Below are 20,705 nucleotides of genomic sequence, written 5' to 3' on the forward strand. Positions count from 1 at the left end.
AATAACGATGTGGCTTTCTGGCATATCACCGTGTTATAAGCAGAATAACACACCAAACCATTATGATATAAAACACATAAAAGCCATGATTTCTGTTAGGGGATGCTAACATTTATGGATGAAGTCTCAGTTGGAATAAGTTAATACAGTAGCTTATGAGGAAGAGTTTATGTTTTTTTGTCCTGGTATGTTACGGGGGGGGGGGGGGGGTTCTTCTTCAGGTAAAAGCAGGACTTTTATTTTGAAGTCTGGTCGTGTAATTACGAGCCCCTCCTTTAGCTGAGCTGTTGGTGCAGCTTTACAGGAGTGGGAGAGGCATGTCTGTTAATCTAATAAAGTGAAATGCTCTTCAGGGTTCTGTGACTGGTGAATGACAGGTAATTCTGTTACACTTACATTTTTATCTGGTATCGCGTGACATTAATAGAAATAAGTTTGTTCCGGCTTTGGATTAGAACGCTTGTTGATAATCGTGTAGGTAGCCAAGCTAACAGTTAGCTGTTAGCCATTCGTCTTTAGGTTGTTTCTAGCTAGCATGAAAGCTAGCATTTCAGAGATTGTGCTAAAGTTTAGAGAGCTTATGGACTACTCGAGTCGGTGTTCTTTAACACGCCTACAATTAATATATACGGGTTAAACACTGATCACTGGGACGAATACTGTGCACATAATAATAATAATAATAATAATAATAATAATAATAGCCACTTGCTATGATACCAGTGAAGTAACCGTAGCTACATTATTAGCGTTAGCTTCTTGGCTAAACCTAAACTTTGCTGGCGGTTTATTCGACATTGTTTGTATTCCGTTTGTCTCAGTGAAGAGAGATTGGACAGACAGACAGTTGTATGCCCTTCCTTGACCAAATATAGCACTGAGCGTCGCTTAATAACGAGGTGAGCTCTCGGTTTGTCAGTGTAACCTTACAACCTCCAGCTCTGTCGCTACTGTCCATAAATCTGATTAAGATCTGATAGAAATGAGATAAAGTCTGAACAGGCATTATAAGCTAACGTATATACGCATATACTGCGTGTCTTTAAAGGGTTTTTGGAAAATGTTTGCTACATTTAATATGCCATTTTAGTCTAAAGGTTTGTAGATCATTTCTATCTATAATCTGCTCAGTGATCTGTTTAGAGTTTCTCTTAGATATCAAGGAGGACTTGAAGTTCTGCTCGTTCCCATCTCATCTTCCATTCACAATCATAGTCTTTTTGCACTCATGGCATATGATTTTGATTCAATTCACAGTAGAATATTTATAACAAAATTTGAATTAATAAACATTGAGAGAAAAGACTCTTGTTTATAATTTGCGAATCTGTAAAAATTGCTGAACAGTATATGTTTAAAACAAACTAAATTTTAAAAAAGCTATGAACATCTAGCTTTCATATATTCAAAGATATTCTTCATATATTAAAAGAAAATAAATAATTTTTATAAAGGCTTCTCAAAATTTCTTGATTAAACAAAGTCTTTGACCTTGTGGAAAATAATTGAAAACACTGTAGTATTGTCTGAGGTGTCGTTTTATCTCCCTGTAGTAACGCTCCAAAGCAGCATGATGCTAACAGTTATTTTTAAATATCTAAAATGTTACAACATGGTTGTATAATCGTGTAAACTATACATCATATCGGCCAATGTGTCCTGGCGCTATCGGTGACTTCAGAAGTGCAGATAATTCTGAATAATGGTGCAGTCTTTCCATGAAAAAAGGCAATCATGTGAATGGGACATTCTCTATATATCTACTCTATTGCTAGTGCAGATTTGGATCTCTGGTGCTCAGTGAAATTTAATTGGATGCATAATTAATATAATATTTGTATCACATTTTCCCATCATGCACAACACCACTGCATTTTTGCATTGTATTGTTACACTACTTCCTATGAGGCATCAGTGGATTTGTAATTTATGTCCTGTCAGATACCAGCCAAGTATTTATTTCATGTATGACTTCTGATAGTGGTGTTTACGATCAGTGCTACATTTGGGGGGGAAAAATTTGTTTGCTCTGTCTAGTCTTGCAGCAGGTGAGCGCTGGAAAGAAGGATGACAATGGCACATGTTGGGGCAGTGGTTGCTGCGATCTCTGCTGTGATGGCCATTCTACTTCACTCCTCCATACACAAGATTGAAGAAGGCCATTTAGCAGTGTATTACAGGTAGCTGTTTAGAAATGTACATTTGTTGCATTTCTTTGAATCAGAAAATAACTGTGTAATGACTTATTTTTTCTAGAGGTGGGGCTTTGCTCACCGGTCCTAATGGCCCAGGATATCACATTATGCTGCCTTTCATCACCACCTACAGATCAGTGCAGGTCTGCATAACACTGCATTTTGTGTAATTAAGATCGAATATCATTTGTCGTTGCATAGTCGTTTAATCATTAGCCTTGACATATTGCCTTTGCTGTCGAGGGTTTCTTCTTTCAGTTTGTCATTGACTGTTTACAAAGCAGAACTTGCAGATTATGTAAATAGCAATGCTCTTGTTTTTTTCGAATATTTTAATGCTCGTTTCTAATGATGTTCTCTTTGTTTTAGACGACACTTCAAACAGATGAGATAAAAAATGTGCCTTGTGGAACAAGGTAAAAGTTTAACCACTGATAAGAGTTTGTATTGAGTAATTGTTACAGAGAGATGTTCTTCATGTAAAACATAAAGGCTCTGTTTGTACAAAAATAATGATTTATAGATCTTTTTAATAATAAAAGAATTTTAGTAATTGTCATTTTTGTTTGCAGTGGTGGAGTCATGATCTATTTTGATAGAATCGAGGTGGTCAACATGCTAGTGCCATCAGCAGGTAATGATTGATTAATTCAGATTCAGTGAAAAAGATACAGCAGAGTTAAACAAAATAAATAAATAGAAAATATCACTGACCATGACACCTGCCTTCTTTAGTGGTGGACATTGTGAGGAATTACACTGCAGATTATGACAAGACACTTATATTCAACAAAATCCACCATGAGCTAAATCAGTTCTGCAGTGTTCATACACTACAAGAAGTCTACATTGAGCTGTTTGGTAAGATGCAGTCATGTCACAGTTTATTCTGCTCTCTACTTGCTGGCTAAATGTTTACATGACTTAAACTACAAACCATGGTGTGTATATCCTGCACAAGTTTGTTTGTCATAAGTTCATTGGACTTTCTTTGCAGCTGACCTTCAAAGATGAGTTGTGTATAGTTTGCTTTGTTATGGCGTCATGTTTGTAATCTGTTGTGGTGCAGATATAATCGATGAAAATCTTAAGACCGCTTTGCAGAAGGATCTGAATTCCATGGCTCCGGGTTTAACTATCCAGGTGTGATTTCATTACATTTCATCTGCAGCCTTTTCTTTCTAGATTGTGGTGTCTTCAACATATTATAGTAACTGTTCTGATACAATATAAATCACAGCTTTATACTGACACATCAATTGTAATACTTTATTATTTCTACAGTAACAGATAACACAGGGGATTGTATAACAGAGGATTACACAATTTAAAGCTAAAAATAAGCAGATCTAAAAGCCTTGTTATATAACAACAAAAAAACATTGCCTTTGCCCTTGCAAAGCTGTGAGAAGAATTTTTTTAACATTTATGGAAGGATACTTCAGACAGGGATTGAAATATTTTAGTTATTCTTCAAGCTGCATTTATTTAGCTGTGTGCGTGCGCACGAGAGAGAAATATATGATGAAGATTAGAGGAAGATTGTTTACATCTGACTTTCAGATATTCTGCAGTATTTAACATAACTAAAAACTGATAAGCATGGCTTGACATTCATTAGGAAGTTAGAAATTGAAAGACAAATTGTTGTGCTGTAAGAAAAATAAATCACTTCAGGGTCTGCTGTAATACTAAAGTTGTTGATTAATTTCCTATCATGTAACATGCTGAAGTTTTATTTCCTATATTAACATGACTTTCATAGTTTAGCTGTTACAGAAACATGGCTGTGTAAAGGGTGTCTAAATAGTACCAGTGCAGCGAAGTGCAGTTTGGCTTCTTAGCAGTGCAGAGTGAGCAATGTGTAGGAGGGTAAATGTGTATATGTTCAGAGAGCTGTAATATACAAATTTGCTCAATATGCAAAGTCTAAATATTAGCAGGAAGAATTGCTATAAGAAAACAAAGTTATACATGGACAGATTATTAGCGCCATAGATCTGAAGCAAACTTGTATTAACTGATGGACTACTTTTGGGATAAAGGAACAATTATCAGTTACATTTTATTTTATTTCCCCAAGCGATTGAATAGTAATAAAAACTTTGGTTGGCTGATTTATGTTGAAACTGAAGGCGGTTGTACATGACCAAGTATGGCTGTTCATAATGTTGCTGGAGTGTCCAGGTTTTCAAGCTCACTGGATTTGTTTACTGTTTGTAGGCAGTCCGTGTTACCAAGCCTAAAATCCCTGAAGCAATCAGGAGAAACTTTGAGCTGATGTGAGTATCTTAACATTAAAAAATGTAATTCGATAAGCTGGATCACAAATGCTAGATGATCAAAGAAGAACAAAATATAACAGCCTTTTATTTCTTTCTAAATCATAAACAACGCAAAACAATGTGCACTTTGGTAAATAAATCAAAACCTTCTTTAAGGTTTCAGGGAAATTGGATTTATGTATTATTTAATTCAAATAGAGCAATTGCATAAAGCCCGGCTCACACTGTGCGATTTTTCATAATTCCTCATGATTTTTGCGTGTCAGACTGTACGAACATGATTCTTATGTCAGACTGTAGGGTCTCGGTTGTCCTCATGTCAGACTGTACGACAGTCAAGACAAGACAAAATCGTACGTACACCAGAAAACTTGTCCGGGGTTTTACGTATGTTCAGACCCGTATTCTCTCGCTAAAAATGCAGGTAGCAGCAAAAGAAAGCTATAACGTTAATTTTGTTTGACAAAATAATTTTTGATGATAAAAACAGGAAAAAATATTCCCTGATGTAATTTGAGGTTGCGGTTCAGCGCTCCTATTGTTTCTTGTTTTGACGCTCGTTTGCCACTGCCAGAACTTCATCGGAGGAAAAAAACTGATCGCAAGGACGTTAATTGGCTGTCAGTGACCATGTCGAAACAGCGATCAAAGACTACAGATTTCACCCTAGGATTCTAGATATCTTTTAGGATTTTCAAAAATTACTCAGATGACCAAATACTGAGCCGGGCTTTGGATGCACAATTAATAGGATGATGATTCCCAAGATGAAACTTGCACGTTCTTGTGTCACATGGTCACATTTGTGAATCACGTGTCACAGTGCATTATTACACCGCTAGTTGAAAATGATTTGTTTTTCTGGTTATGATTTAATGATTAATTCTCAAAACACTACCCATATTGCTGTCATAAAATGTACTACAAATGGAATCTCACTTTTCCCCCAAACTGTTGCCTTTTAACCAAGACAAGTAACACCACAGGTTTAGCAACATCTGTCTGTGATGTTTATGAACATTTGCTTTGTGTCTATAATCTTTGGTCTGTTAAAGGGAAGCAGAAAAGACCAGACTACTGATCACATCTCAGACCCAAAAAGTTGTGGAGAAAGAGGCAGAGACTGAGAGAAAGAAGGCTATCATTGGTATGGAAAATGAATGAATCACCTGCTCGCTAAAACCTGTGGATTTAGCGACTCTTTTCTTATTCTTTGTAATTGCTTTCATCTCAGAGGCTCAAAAATTGGCTCAAGTGGCTGAGATCCATTTCAAGCAGAAAATCATGGAAAAGGAGACCGAGAAGAAGATTTCTGAAATAGAAGGTGGGAATAACAGGCTATTATTATTATTATTAGGCTACATAGATTTATTTTCATGTTATTGCTTTTAGAATACTTAATATTGACGTGTCCAATCAATATTTTTTAACAGATGCTGCATTTTTGGCCAGAGAGAAAGCTAAAGCAGATGCTGAATTCTATACAGCGGCAAAGTTTGCTGAGGCCAATAGGGTAACACCTTTTTTCCCCCCAACTACATATATAGAAACATTTCTTTATGCTACAGAACATTTTGTGCATGTTGGCATAGGAACAGGTTTGCTATGACCAGGTGCCTGAAGATTTTTTTTTATCTACAGGTATGATGCAAATGATGCTAGGCATGCTATGAAAGTGGCTTTTGTTACAGTCTTTATGCAATTTTCTGTGTTCTTTGTTTTATAGCTGAAGCTGACACCAGAGTATCTGGAGCTCATGAAATATCAGGCCATTGCTGCCAACAGCAAGATCTACTTTGGCCAGGACATTCCAAACATGTTTGTCGACAACAGTGCCTCTCCCTCAACAAAAGGGACTGACTCATCAGAACAGCTGGAGTCTTTAACCGAGGTTGAGAAACCCAGGAAAGCGACTGGGCTAAAAACGGGCTCAGAGCGCCACTGAGAGGCCCACCCAGGGCTTCTCCTCTTTCACGGTCTGTCTGTGTCTCTGGGGCTGGGGGTGCTTGTGTGGCATGATGGCATTAATGCTTTTCTACTGAGAGCATGAAACTAACTGTTCAGTTAGTCATTTACCTTAAGGGCAGTGATCAACAAAGAGGCAGTGTTTTTTCGGGGTAGGGCTCAAATGTCTTAACAAGAGACTAAGATCTGTAAAGTGCGCTAATGAATCAGTGATGCTGCTGTGATCACACAGCATGTGTTTCCCACCTTTACTTCTTTTTGTTTTTTTTGCAGTGTGATATGTGGGAAATTTGCATCTTGACAATTTGTTTGTGAAACTGGAATAATAGGGCTTCATACTAATTGAAACAGGGGAAATAGATGATTATGCAGCTACAAGAGAATATATATATTTTTTTTTTGGCCAAAATTTTGCTTGTCTTTTGTAACGAAACACTGAGGTCCTAAAGTAGAGCCCCACTTAGTCTACAAAACACCTTTTTGGTGACTATAGGCTCATATTAACCACGGCTAGGTGGCGAATTGATATTGAGTTGAAATGATTTGTACAGTTTACTATTGATTTAGTTCTGTGACTGAAATTTTTTTTGCATTGTTTTCACCTGTTCTGTAAATTGGGAACCCACAGATTATTGTAACCATTTTATAGTACTTGGATTTGTTCCTGTGGAAGTTGAATTGTGGGTGATGAAGTTTCTATTCAGTTATTTTTATTAGTATGGACCCGGTAACCCAACATGCCATGATTTACACATCACTCTTTTAGTCTTACTTTATGTTCACAGCATGGCTGACATGTAGAATGATTAAGACCAGGAGTTCAGCAGGAACGTACAAAGGGAATTTAAATAAGGGCTTTTGTTTATGGAAAATTAAAAAATAATGAAATTAACAACCTAGTGAAGGGCTATGAAATTAATCCTTCTGTAACGTTTGAGCTGTGAATATGACTTAAAGAACACCTTCAACTCACACTTGCTGTTATGTTTCATGTCACCACTAGGGGGAGCACATGTTCTTCTGTAATAACAGACTGAAGGGAAAGTACTAATTGAGTCTGAAGTACAAAGAACACTGTTTTGGCTTTGTTAGGTTTAAATGGTTTTAGTTTTCCTATGTAAGTAGATAGTTTGCATTTAATGAAATGACAAGCACTTACAGTGGTTATGGCTATAACATCTGAGGTGTCTAGGTGCTAATTCTCAGGAAAGAGACACACAGGTTGGGTTTACCAAAAGTATCTGCTCAAGTCATCTGTTTTCAGTAGTTTGAGGGTTTCAGGATTTTCTGCCTGCTTGATTAGTGTATCTTGCCTCAACTTTAGGACTTTTCCCTCTCTCAAAGAACTTTGCTAGTTGATTCATCAGGCCTGTAATAGTACTTTATTATTTTTCATGTAATCTATTTTCTCTGTTAATGTGGGTTGAGGATTTAAAGAGCTGAGGATTCATCCAGTCCCTGTCACTAATTTCACTATTAGTGTTTGCTGTTAATGTGGGCTTCCTTTTCTGCTGTATAACATTTAACTATTCCCTTGTGATTTTAAAGTACATATTCTTAAAATTTGGGAAATGGGTTCATAAATATTAACAATTTTAAAGGTAAAATTGATTAAATGACTTATGTAATTATATGTTTAATGAGCATAAAGAAAACAATATGCTTCTGATTCTGATTATTAGTGGTGGTTATGATTTTCAGTGCTGATCATTTAGAATGGGTGAAATGAAGCTACTCTGTGAATGTGACTTTTATACGTATGCATAAGTTGAATTCTTGATTTCCCAACATTTATATGCAAAATTTGTAACATTTTGACAGTTCAGTTCTCTCAAATAAAACTTTTTTTGATACCACCAATGAGTTTAAGTAGTCGATTCTTCCTTTGTATCTAAACTAGACAGTGGAAATGAAATGTGATTTTGCTCTCCCACTTTTGCAACTGATAAAGAGCTATGATACCATTTGGGCTGAATGACCCTGAAGTATTTCTGAGAACAGAGCTTTGTCCCTATACTGGTGAATTCTCAAATCTGATCGGTCAGACAGTGTTAAATTACTATAACATCAAGTCTAATGTCAACACTTCAGGGACTTTTTTGTTGCTGGCACTTAAGCACATAAAAACAACAAAAAAACATAAAAAGCAAGTGTTCTAAATGCTGGGATGTAATTTCATTCTCATTTTGTTAAGAATGTGTGAAAAGTACAGCTGAACAAAAGTAATGGCTTGGAAAGCAACATTAAATTGTTTGTATTTGCTTGTTACTGCCTTTATGTCTGCTTAGGAAATAAACTTCAGCCAGTTATTTGTCTAAAGACAGGAAATGTCCATGTTTTTTAAGCTCACATGAAGCATTGACTTCTCTTCATACGTAGAACTTAACCAGTGGGCAGTGAGGTCATGACATAAAGAGGAAGGAAATGGTCACTTTGGTCAGCAGACAAAAAAGACTAATACTTCTCTTTATAAGAAATGAGCCTGCTTGTTAAAAGTCTGTTGATCTAGTAACAAATAAAATATTGCTACTCTCAAAGCTGCATGTTGTTAGCTGAACTAAAAAAGAAGCAAATCTGTGAACTTTTTCTGAGGAGTTAAATGTTGTACACAGGTGGAGTCATGGATCAAGCATGACCTTCTCTTAAATGCTGACTGTAGTCAAACAGATGTAGCTGAGGCCAATGAGTCAACAAAGTTTCTCCACAGTCCACAAGTGCTGCTGACTTCAACGCCTTCTTCCTTAGTGTGGCACATTTCCTTCCTTCACCTTTTCACAGGAAAAACAGAGAGAGAGATAACCTATGAATCAAGGACAGTTTCTCTTTAATAGCAGGATAAACGTCATACGTTAACAAGTTTTTTTTTTTGTTTTTTTTTGATGCAAGGTACAGTAAAACAATCTTACTGGACTTCATTAAGAATATTATATTATTTTCCTTGATGTACTTTAAATAGCTCTTAATGATAAAGCAGGATGTCATATTACTCAACAAGTCTTAGGGAGTGTAAATACATTTCTGTGATTCAGTGACTGATTCAGTGATTGTCAAGACTCATTGTACTTGATGTTTTAATGAAGATATTCATATGATCCGTATTTTAAAAATACGTTGCCATGTTGGAGAACCACAAACTAGAAATTACTATCAAAAATGTTATAGTTATTATTCACTTGATGTTAGGAGCCTAAATGACTGGTTATATTAATTAAATGTATTTTCATCCAAACCTGCATCAATATTCATCACTGTTTCAGTAGATCAACACTAAATAAACTCTCATTTGCAGCTGCTCTGCTACTGCCAAATCAGGATGTGTACTGGAACTGAAAAACTACATGATTGCATGATCTGATTGACAAATTGCTGTAGGAAAGAACAATTGCATGCAATGTTTCAAGCCATCTTAAGAGTTCAGCAGGTAGTCATAGGGCGGATGCAATACCTCATACCTCAGAAGCAGAAAAAAAATTATGTTGCTTCACATAATAGCTACTACATGCACTTTAAACACATACCCAGGTAATTTGCTTTGCAATAAAATATTAATAAAAGGTAAATATTTGTAAATACTATTTAAAGAATATTCCTGGGTTTATGAGTAAGAACACAAAGGTATCATTATGTTAGAGCATAAGGCTTAGAATGGCTTAGTTTAGACTTGTCTGTTATCTCAGTCATGTCATAATTTCTACAAAGATTCTTTTGTGGAAACGTTGTCTGCACATTCCATCTGGACATTGTGTCTTTGTCCATTCCTGTGGTAAAGGAGGGAGAATCACAGATGCCATCTTATAGCTTATCTCTGTAAAGTTAACCCCCTCACCCTGCTTGAAAGTGTTTCTGTAATGTGTGTGTGTGTGTGTGTGTGTGTGTGTGTGTGTGTGTGTGTGTGTGTGTGTGTGTGTGTGTGTGTGTGCATTGTGCGTGTGCTTAAGCTTTTCTTAAAGCTTGTTTATCTATCTTTGCCATGAGTATCTGTTGTCTGATAACACTCATCTGATAGCGCCTCCAGAGGTCTGCTAACGTAATCTGTTTAATCAAAGAATGTTCATTTTTACACAATTTTAGTTGTGGAAGTTTTAAATCTCCTTACTGTAATTCCACAAGATTTCCCAAATGTGAAGAATAAACGAAATTAGCTAAACCGTATGGCATAGAACAAAACATATAAAAGAGACACCACATTTGAAAAAGGGATCACAGGCTTTTTTAGATAATTCTAACTTCAAAATGTTCACTAATAATGAACCCTTTCTAATATAGACAAGATTTTCTTAGAGGATGAAATCTGCTTGTAGTGTATAATTAAAAAAAAATAGGATATGTATATATTATTATTATTATTATTATTATTATTATTATTATTATTATTATTATTATTATTATTATTATTATTATTATTGTAGAATGCCTTTCTCTGGAATTGAATCCTCTTTCTCTGGGAGAGTTGTTTATACATTCTGTTACTGAAGAACAATATTTGTTCATTTGTCTCTGGGGAGTGGACAGAATGTGGACAGAGATAGATGGGAAGTTCTCCCTAGCAGCTGAAAGCTTGCCTGCAAATGATATTACAGTGAGAAGACGCTGCTCCAGACACGGCTCCAGACCTGTCAGCCATTTGCACCTGAAAAAACAGCTCCATAGTCTTGAGAAGTGTAACCCATAATATTAATTCATTCATTTTGTTCTCTCATTTCTCCTGCTGGCCATCACAGAGTAAACCATAATAGTAAATGTGTTTGTTCTCTTCCTGATGCTTTAATTTGTTAAGTTAAATGCTGACATGAAGAATACATGAAGAGTGGTTGATTAATTTCCTTCAATGTCTTGTTTATTGCTGGCAAGAGGATTTATAACCCATTGATTTTTATGGCACATACACACTCAAAGACACACATCCAGCCTGTTGTGTCCCCCCCCCCCCCCACCCCCTTGGCAGCATGGTGGGAAACCCACAGAAATTACTGTGTGAAAATACTTTCTCCCTTTGTAAGAGTTTATTTCACTTTATTTAACCAACAGATGGGTTTTATTATATTTATTAGTCTTCAGTCATTCATTTCTTGAGTGTCTCTCAGTAAACATTAGTCAAAGTTTCACTCAGCACTCAGTCATTGTTTATATCCTGATCTATCACATAGCTAAGGAACAGAATCTGATATCTCACAATCACAGTTCTCCATATATTTTCCACTCCACTAACAATATTTCATCTAGACATTTTATATATCTGACAAGAGTTCTCTTGCTATTCTGACATGTTTTTGATTATTATTGTACCCTGACTGTTTCACTCTCAGGCATGGCACAATATTCTCTTGCTTTCAAATGTTAATAAATGCTCATGAATTAACCGGAATGAGTGACCCCATCTCACACTTCATTTTGGTTTGTGGGTTTCTACATTTAGTGGCAGCTTGAGTTATTGCTTATCATGAGCACAAAATGAGTCATCAGGAAATGGCACCATTTTGTGTCCTTATGTGACTTTTTTTGATAAAAAAAATCAGAAACATTTTTACAATTTTCAAAGCATTTCTGCTATGCAAGCTGTATATATATATTGCATAAGTGCAGGGATGTGCTGTTTATTTGTATTTAAAAGCATTTGTTATACAAGGATTTGGATTTATGTTCATTGATTTGTAACTCCTGCTTGTTTGTTCCTGGGCACAATAAAAAGCAAGTGCAGTGTTTTAATGATATTTCCTGGACAAGCTTCTTTCTCACTGATGCCACAATACTGTTTTAATGCCTATTAGTTATGATATTCATTCATTCATTCATTCATTCATTCATTCATTCATTTTGTACCGCTTATCCGATCTACCTCGGGTCACGGGGAGCCTGTGATAATTCTAAATGATAGTGTGATAGGAAGCTCATATTAAGAAGATAAGGCATATATAATTTGAACATACACGTGAAATTCTAGCATTTTAAAGTAAGTACAGTTATACCTTGCAACAGCTTACTGGCCGTTTACTATATTTAATTTACTGTAAAATCTAAAGAAAAAACATTTATAATCTTTCAAATCCATTAACAACCATTTAAATGTTAATTGTACTACTTTTAGACATATAGACAAATTCCTCAAACTGATTTGCTGCCCTGCATGTAAAGTTTTCACACTCTTGTCCTGCTTTGCAAGCATTGCTCAGTCTTTAGAACAGCAGAGGAACTAAAACATTGCTTGAGGCTGTGAGTCACTAAGCCTTACTGCTCCTGAGCAACCATGTCTCCATTCCCACATTCCCAGGCTGCTTGTTCTTCCAGTCTGAGTCATTCTGAGACATCCCACTGTGAGGCCGATGAATTGAGGCTTAAGATGTACACACTGTATGTACAGTATATGTGTATATGTATGTGTGTGCACACACAACTTGACTCTTCTTTTACTGCAGCAGATCTTTCATATTGAAACACTGGTGTACATTTCCTGAAACGACAAAGGATGTGTGTTTGTGATCTCATTCACCTTTTATGTAATTCTACTAAAATGTTTTATATATGTGCACCACTGGCCACTGAGACTTGTAATAGATTTTATATAGATCATAACATAATTAATCCAGATAGACAAAGGAAATCCTACAGCTAATATAAGCCTAAAACTCAAGCAATGAGATAATGAACAGAGAAGATCACCACGCCCATTTTAATGAGGTTGAAAGACACTAACTCAAGGGCCATTAGTCTATAATTCTTATTTTTGTAGGAAATATTTTGACAAATTGAGAAAAAAAAATCATCATTTGTAACAAACAAACAAAAAACACAAAGAAAAGCAAACAAAAACACAAATATTCATTTCATACTCCTGGGACAGATTATTTGTCAAATTATTTGTTTGTAGTAACATGTTTATACCTATATACAATTATATGTTATTAATATGGATTGTGTCTCATTGCTACTTCTGTATATTCATTAATTCATGAGAACTCTTGAAGGGGAAGAGCGTTGTTCCATACTTAATGCTATAAACAGACACATTTTATGACTAAAGTATAAAAATTCTGTCTGTATCTTTTTCTAAAATGGCATAGAAAAGGCTATAGAATAGTACAGTCTATTTATTCACTGTTGCCTTACTGTATGTGCAATGTTTTTATTTTTTTTCCCATGCAGATTAAAACACATCTCTACTATCCATTATTCTCAACCCAATGGCAGTCTGTTGGCCCTAAGGAAAACTCACCTGCTTAAATATTCAGAAGGAAACGAATATGTGAGTAATTGTTAAAGCAATGTGTTAAGAGTGCTACAATCCAACATGCATAGATGTATTGTTTTTAGGAGGAATTAAACACCTCACACTCTAGAAAAACAATACCGAGAAAAGCAGTCATTGGCAGGAAGTTAGCCCTGAGCTACATCACTGCTTGTGTCACAGTGTTGCTGAGAAACACTTTGATGTAAGAAAATGCCACTGAGTGAGAAAGATAGAGGTAATAAAAGGGACAGAGATTGCTCAGGACTTTAGGTACTTTGTTTCCAAATATGGTATGTTGACATGTTTCTTAACAGCAAAGAATTACAACATAATCTTTTCACATCAATACTTTAGCAATACTGTGTTAGCAAGCACATTATGGCACAGAGTTAAATTGTTACTCTTGTTTTTCCAATTAAAGAGACTTTAATAGATAAGAAGGCCATATAGCAATAAATCCAAAGTATCCCAAATTGTCCTCCTCCTCCAAGGAAGCAAAACTCACCTTTACTAATAAGTTACCACCAGTACATAAACAAATCAATGTCAATTTATTTCAATGATATCTTTATGTTATGATTTGATAACCTTTTTGTGGCAACTAAAATAAATTGATTGACTAAAACTTGAATGGGTTGAATTATTATTGAGACAAGAGTTACTTTCCTAATTTTATTACTTTTCTGTCTACTGTGTTTTATTTAGGTAAAATTATCAAGTGAATCATCTATCAGAAGAACGCAAGCAATGAGCAGTTTAAAGAAATTTGAACAAAGCTTTCAGATTTAATAAAAGGCAATTTTGCAGACTCATAAATAATCTGTACCTACAGCATATAGTGAAGCAATAATAATACAAAACAAAATGTTTAGGAAAACAAATAGAAACATGTTAGCATTTCAAATAATTTCAGTTTCATCCATTAGGTATGTAGATTGTGATTCTGCTACATTTAAGAATGCTCAGGATCCATCCATTCTCTTCACCACTTATCCTTCTGGGTTCTGGGTTCATAACAATCCCTGGTTCCAGGGTATACCCTGCCCATGATGTCAGTCTATCTCAAGGCACAATCGCACACGCTCACACCATGCACAATTTAGAAATGCCAATCAACCTCCACTGTATGTCTTTGGACTAGAGGAGAAAATTGGAATACTTTCAACGCACAGCAAGAATATGCAAACTCCACACACACATACACACAGTGGAGTTGAGAATCAATCCTCCAACCCTGGAAGTGTGAGACAAATGTGCTAAGCCCCTCACACTCAGGATCACTCAGGATGAACATTCTTATTATTACAGCATTATTAACTATAATGACTAAATACACTTTTACCATCAATGATAGCATTAAGAGAGTGAAGAATACAAGATGAGGAGGTAAAAGGTAAAATGTCTTTCTTTTTAGCCCTGTATGGATCATACTGTATCATGGTATTGGTGTTCATGGAATATTGTTACGGGCTTTGTACTTCTCCAAGTGTTTAGTCAGGTCCTCAATGCGTAGGTCCTTCAGGTGAACCAGATGCTCTAGACGGCTCACTTTTGTCTGTAAAATCTTCAAGCAGAGCAGTAGGACATAACAATGAGCATTTTACTGGTGTATCACATGGGAAAGATCTGCTACTAGTCTACTACTTATTTTGGCCTGCTAAAATCACTGACTAAATATTCATATAAACAGAGTTGTAACAAGATACCAAATAAACATTTTGGGATAGACAAAAGTTACACATAGAAAATGAAATGTATAAATCATCATTTAATGCTCATAGATAAGTTAAATGCTTTAACTTTTGCATGTAATGCTAACATTTGTAGGTACTAAATAATTGGTATTAGGAAGGAATGCACATTTTTAAGGCATATATCACATGTGAAAAGTTCTCTTATTGTTACCTTGCTTGTTCACATTTTGCAATTAAGTACTCTTTAAAAATGTTATTGTTAAGGACTAAAACCAGGCACTTGAACGTAAATGGAATTAACATTTTTCAGAATTTAGAAGTTACTACTTCTGCTTCTGCTTCTTGTTGCAACACAATTACAACAGGAGGAATTTTTTTTGTAAAGAAACATGACATTGCCTGAGTTCTCGTAAATCTGAAAAAGGATGTTTACAAGTTTTACAAATTTATCGAGTATTAGTGTGTTCCAAAATAACATAAGTTGATGAGATCGATGGTGATGTGTCAAAGAGTCCAAAGTATTTCCCAAAGTATTTCTCTGCTGGGGCTGTTTGAAAGAGACTTTTACTGATTTTGTCTATCAAGTATTAATATTTTGTAAAAATGTTATCATTTAGAAATGCCCAAAGAAAGCATCACCAATACTCCTCCATCTTGTTTAAAACAGCCAATTTTCTGCCACAGTGGTGGTTATTGTTTAAAAAAACTGTGAGGAAGCTGGAAGTTTCAACCTTACCCCTTCTTGATGCTCATAATAAATGGAAGCAGAATTGCAAAACATTGTTTTTATAACCTCACCTCTACAGTCTCCTGTAAAGCCTGCAGAGCCAGTTCCTTCTCCTCCAACAGCAAACGGAAGGCTGGGTCTACATTTTCACCTAGCACTATAGGAGGGCTGTAAAAAGTGCTGTCATAAGATATGACTTTAACGGTCCAATTCTTTAACAATAAAAAATTACTATATGCAAATAATAATTAAAGCATTTAGTACTCAGATTTCTGGGTCTTTTTCACAGGACCCGCTGTCTTGTTTGAGTTCCCAATAGTGACTGGGCCATTTTCTGCAAGATAAAAATAATAATTCTAATATAAGAAAGGGTGTGGTATTTAAATATCCTCTTTTGTTAATCTAAAATGAATAATTAAATATACATTTTAAAAAGTGTCTATTATGAAAATTATACAAATTGATTAAGACACAAATATTGGCCAGTATTTATGCTAGAATGTTTCAAATGTAACATTTGATAAATTTTAGATTCTCAATAAAGCTGCTTCCTGATTCATCTGGGATAAATCTGTGATTTGGAACAAAAATAATCTCTTTCTTGACAGTTGGATTTAATAGTTTCTTACCATGCAAAGCTAATCTAATTAGCCTCTGTGTAAACCTAATAAACTCATCAAGGTCAAAAGATTAAGGGAAAGTGGTGGATTATAGTGCACTGCTACAGACTAGAGATTTTATTTGGCTGAATGCATAAAATAACTAAGAAAATAACAAACTGAGACAAAGAAACAGATAATAGTAGGTTTTGTTTCCTTCTAATTAATTATAATTAGCATAGTTTTCACTGTTCTGATAGTAATTGGGGCTTTCTGCTTGGTACTAGCAGGAGTAGAAAGTCTGGCTCAGAGTCTGTGGATAGAGATAAGGGCCATCTGGTGAAAGGAACTGCTTTTTCCTGAAAAGTGGGTGTAGGGCTGACTTCAGGCTATAGCTAATATATAATAATAATGAAGTGTGAAAAGGCTTGGAGAGACAAGTCTGTTATCAACAAAAATCCTAAGTTTATATTTGGTTTTGATATTCAACAGTAAAGATAAGTATATATATGTAACTCATGTTATCACAAGATATTAAAACATCAAAATAGAGCAAAATCCTGAAATGGACAAAAACACTGTTGGGTTTTATGATAAATTTAGTTGTATGTTTCTTGTGAGTGACAGAGTGTGACCTGATAGCTCAGTGGTTGAGATGTTGGGTCAGAAGTTTGTGAGTTTAAATCCCAGCAAAGACAAACTGCTATTATTAAGTTTTTGAGACTCTTAATCATCAGTTGCTCATATCCTGTCTTAACTGTAAGAAGCTCTGGATAAAGGTGCCAGATTAATTTAAGTTATATTATTTATACAATTATTATAATTTGAGAGAATTATCAGTGGAATTTGTGTTTGTTCTATATGAGACTTTTCTCGAAGATAATCATGACTGAATCTAACCACTGTGTCTCTCTGTGGGCATACAGTGATCACATAATACAGCCTATGTATTTTTGTCCTGATGAAGGCCAACTAGGCAAAACAATAGCATAGCTTTACAGCTTTACATTATATTTTTAAAAAATAAAACTGAGCTAACATCCCTTTATCACTTATTGTCATAATTGTCAATGTGAATAATATAAAAATTGTTAGCTCTAGCAACTTGCACATTTATGATACACAACAATACTAGATGCAGTTGTAAAGACCACTCAGGCCCATGGCTTCCACAATTCTGTAAGCCTCTCTTAAGAGAAAGAAAATATTTATAGTCTTTTTTTGCTGTCTGGCTTAAAGTTATCAATGTAATATGACAATGAGCTATTTTTTGCACAGCAACCATCAGCATTTTGCTTTACTAAAAATACATTAGTAAGGGCTTCAGAGCTGCTGGTAAATTAAACAAATGCTGTGAGCATGCAAAGGAATTGCAACAGTGATGGTTTTGAGTTTACACTGTGGTAAAACTTTAGCATTTGTCATGCATAACAACATATCATGATGGACACATGATACAATGTCAGCAGTGAGTTCAGTAAAGTTCAGCTAAACCTACCTGTGTTTGCATTTTCATTCTCAGTGGCAAAGCATTCTAAATCCTAAAGTAAACAGAAATATTTCATTATTCATGTAGAACGTGGTTCACTGTAAAACACACACACACACACACACACACACACACACACACACACACACACACACACACACACACACACACACACACACACACACACACACAGACTGTAGTAACTAACCTTTGTGCAGTATGAAACTGTCCTTGCTTGTCTTTCCTCTATTTTCTGTCTGAGAGCACACAGAACCGGCTCGATGCTGCCCGGGTTGTTGAGTGTGATCTTCTTTAAAATGTCCTCTGGTACATGGAAGTTCAGCCTGTAGAAAACCTTCCTGAGAGAACAATAATATTTGAAATTTTATACATTTCAGATGCTCATTACACATTCTCATGGCAGCATTTATAAGTGTAACACATAGGAATTACACAATTTAATGAACAGAACTTTTAAAACACCTATTTTATACAAGAAGGATATTCAATCATTGATTCTAATTAGTCACAAGGTGTTGATTCATTAAAAAAAAAAGATTTAAAAAACATATCTGTACCAGCAAATTCTAACATTAGTTTAATATTAACATACTTGTTCTAACATGTTTCTACAACTCATTCACAGACACTTGTATGGTAGATGCTCTACATATCTAATAAATACATAGATTACAACCATTTTATTAGGTTTCTAAACTACATATGGCAATTTGAGTAAAGGCATTGGGTCAACAAAAAATATCATTTGTGCTGAAGACAGAGATGTAGCCAAATGACTTATTTATTCCCTCGGGAGTGTGTGAGGCAGCACCAGGGTCATATATAACCATAAGTATGGGTTTTATTACTGTCTGACTGAAGACAAAAGCATCTGCTTGCCTGTTTAGCATGTTCCAGTTAGTCAACTTCTGGTGAGTGGAGTGTGCAGGTGTGTAGTTGTGTAGGTCCACCATCTTGGGGAAGAAGTGCTTTACAAGTTCAGCAGCCATAACTAAAGACATGAAAACCAGAATTATGCAGAGCATTTGCAATGATATATGGTCTGATGATCTGACACATTTTGCAACCAGGGATGCCTTTAAGTGTAAAAACAACTCCATAAATCTCCTTAACATGTATTTATTTCATGAACTCTTTGTAGGTCACTGGACTATCACACTGTTGTATGTAATGTCAAACTGCATTTGCATTTATTTGCATTCATGGCATTTGGCAGATGCCTTTGTCCAGAGTGACTTACATTTTTCATCTTTAAGAAACTGAGAACTTGAGGTTTAAGGAACATGCTCAAGGGCCCAACAGTGGTAACTTGGTGACCTTTGAATACAAAACCTTAGCCATTTGGGTTGGACTACCACACTGTTGCATGTGATGTCAAACTATTTTTGCATTTATTTGCATTGCATTTATGGAATTTGGCAGATGACCTCATTTTTTTAGAACTCAAAAAAGCTCTTCTAAAACTCTAGAACACACAACATTCGATCAGTAGCCCAACATCTTATTCCCTATGTGGCCTGGACTACCACACTGTTGCACGTGATGTAGTCTAATGGCATCTTTTGGTTTCCTCGGCAGAAAAAATTATGTCCAGATGTTTCAAACAACAACAAACAAACAAACAAACAAACAAACCCCCTTCGAAAGCAACGTTTCTTAAATCCACTGCCATAAAAATGCTTTCTGGGCTCATTACAACTGGTGACATTTATTTAGTACTTTATTTATTTAGTACTTATACACCTGCTCTCCTTTCCATGTGGTGTTTAGATCTCGTTGCTCATCCAGTATATGGATTGATTGATAAAGAAAGACAGTAAAAATGTGTAATTATTTGATATTTAAGTTCTTATATGTTCTTGTGATATATGTTTATATATCTTAATGGTCACACTGAGAAACATCAATTATCCAAATGAATATATATATATATATATATATATATATATATATATATATATATATATATATATATATATATATATATATATAAACTATTAGAAATATTTTTTAGACATTATTTTAAAAGTGAATGAGAGTCAGTGTGCTATAGCAGCATCGCTATCCCAGTCACCTCCATCACTGAAGTCGCGTGAGATATTCCTTTTAGGTCTGGAGAGTTTTATTTTGTCAATCCAAGCGTAGAGGTCCTGTAATGATTCTTCACTCAGATCCTTGTTCATCATGAGACGTACTTTTGTTGTTTTTGCAGATCAAAACATAAGTCTAACTGCTCGGACTTCAGCTCCGCACCTGTCGGCTTGTTAGTCCGGTTTCTAGGCAGCCAATGTACGGCACATGACAAGGGCCAATACAATCATAACGAAAAGGCGATTCAGAAATTAGCATCCAGCAAAACAGCCAGTTTTTTTTAGTTATAAATCTAACAGCCAGAGACTTCTTTAACAGTAACAAAAATTACACCGACCCCTTCAGCATTTAATGCTGAAAATATTTAATACTTATATTTATGCGTAAAATATTGTTTTGTCTATTAATTTACAT

General features: G+C 35.3%; 2 protein-coding genes across 5 annotated transcripts; one reads left to right on the top strand and one right to left on the bottom strand.

Moving 5' to 3' along the window:
* Positions 1 to 241: 241 nt before the first annotated feature.
* On the top strand, positions 242 to 8,305 carry erlin1 (ER lipid raft associated 1). Its single transcript, XM_027175028.2, has 12 exons — positions 242 to 377; positions 2,038 to 2,180; positions 2,257 to 2,338; positions 2,565 to 2,611; positions 2,768 to 2,829; positions 2,931 to 3,056; positions 3,265 to 3,338; positions 4,419 to 4,477; positions 5,536 to 5,627; positions 5,715 to 5,804; positions 5,914 to 5,993; positions 6,207 to 8,305. Exons 2-12 carry the CDS (start codon positions 2,068 to 2,070, stop codon positions 6,423 to 6,425), a joined length of 1,044 nt encoding a protein of 347 aa, XP_027030829.2. The 5' UTR covers positions 242 to 377; positions 2,038 to 2,067; the 3' UTR covers positions 6,426 to 8,305.
* Positions 8,306 to 11,426: 3,121 nt separating this feature from the next.
* spef1 (sperm flagellar 1) lies at positions 11,427 to 20,683 on the bottom strand. Of its 4 annotated transcripts, none has more exons than XM_047811945.1 (8): positions 20,275 to 20,683; positions 19,080 to 19,191; positions 18,388 to 18,538; positions 18,189 to 18,231; positions 16,356 to 16,425; positions 16,163 to 16,259; positions 15,149 to 15,234; positions 11,427 to 12,893 (listed from the first exon to the last, which is right to left on the bottom strand). In XM_047811945.1, exons 1-8 carry the CDS (start codon positions 20,384 to 20,386, stop codon positions 12,737 to 12,739), a joined length of 828 nt encoding a protein of 275 aa, XP_047667901.1. In that variant the 5' UTR covers positions 20,387 to 20,683; the 3' UTR covers positions 11,427 to 12,736. The 4 variants fall into 4 exon arrangements, with proteins under 4 accessions (XP_047667901.1, XP_047667900.1, XP_027030764.1 ...); XM_047811944.1 differs by having other exon boundaries at positions 16,163 to 16,271; XM_027174963.2 differs by lacking the exon at positions 11,427 to 12,893 and having other exon boundaries at positions 14,432 to 15,234.
* Between the last annotated feature and the right edge of the window lie 22 nt (positions 20,684 to 20,705).

This window comes from Tachysurus fulvidraco, chromosome 4 (assembly GCF_022655615.1).
Source record: "Tachysurus fulvidraco isolate hzauxx_2018 chromosome 4, HZAU_PFXX_2.0, whole genome shotgun sequence".
NCBI classification, from domain to species: Eukaryota; Metazoa; Chordata; class Actinopteri; order Siluriformes; family Bagridae; genus Tachysurus; species Tachysurus fulvidraco.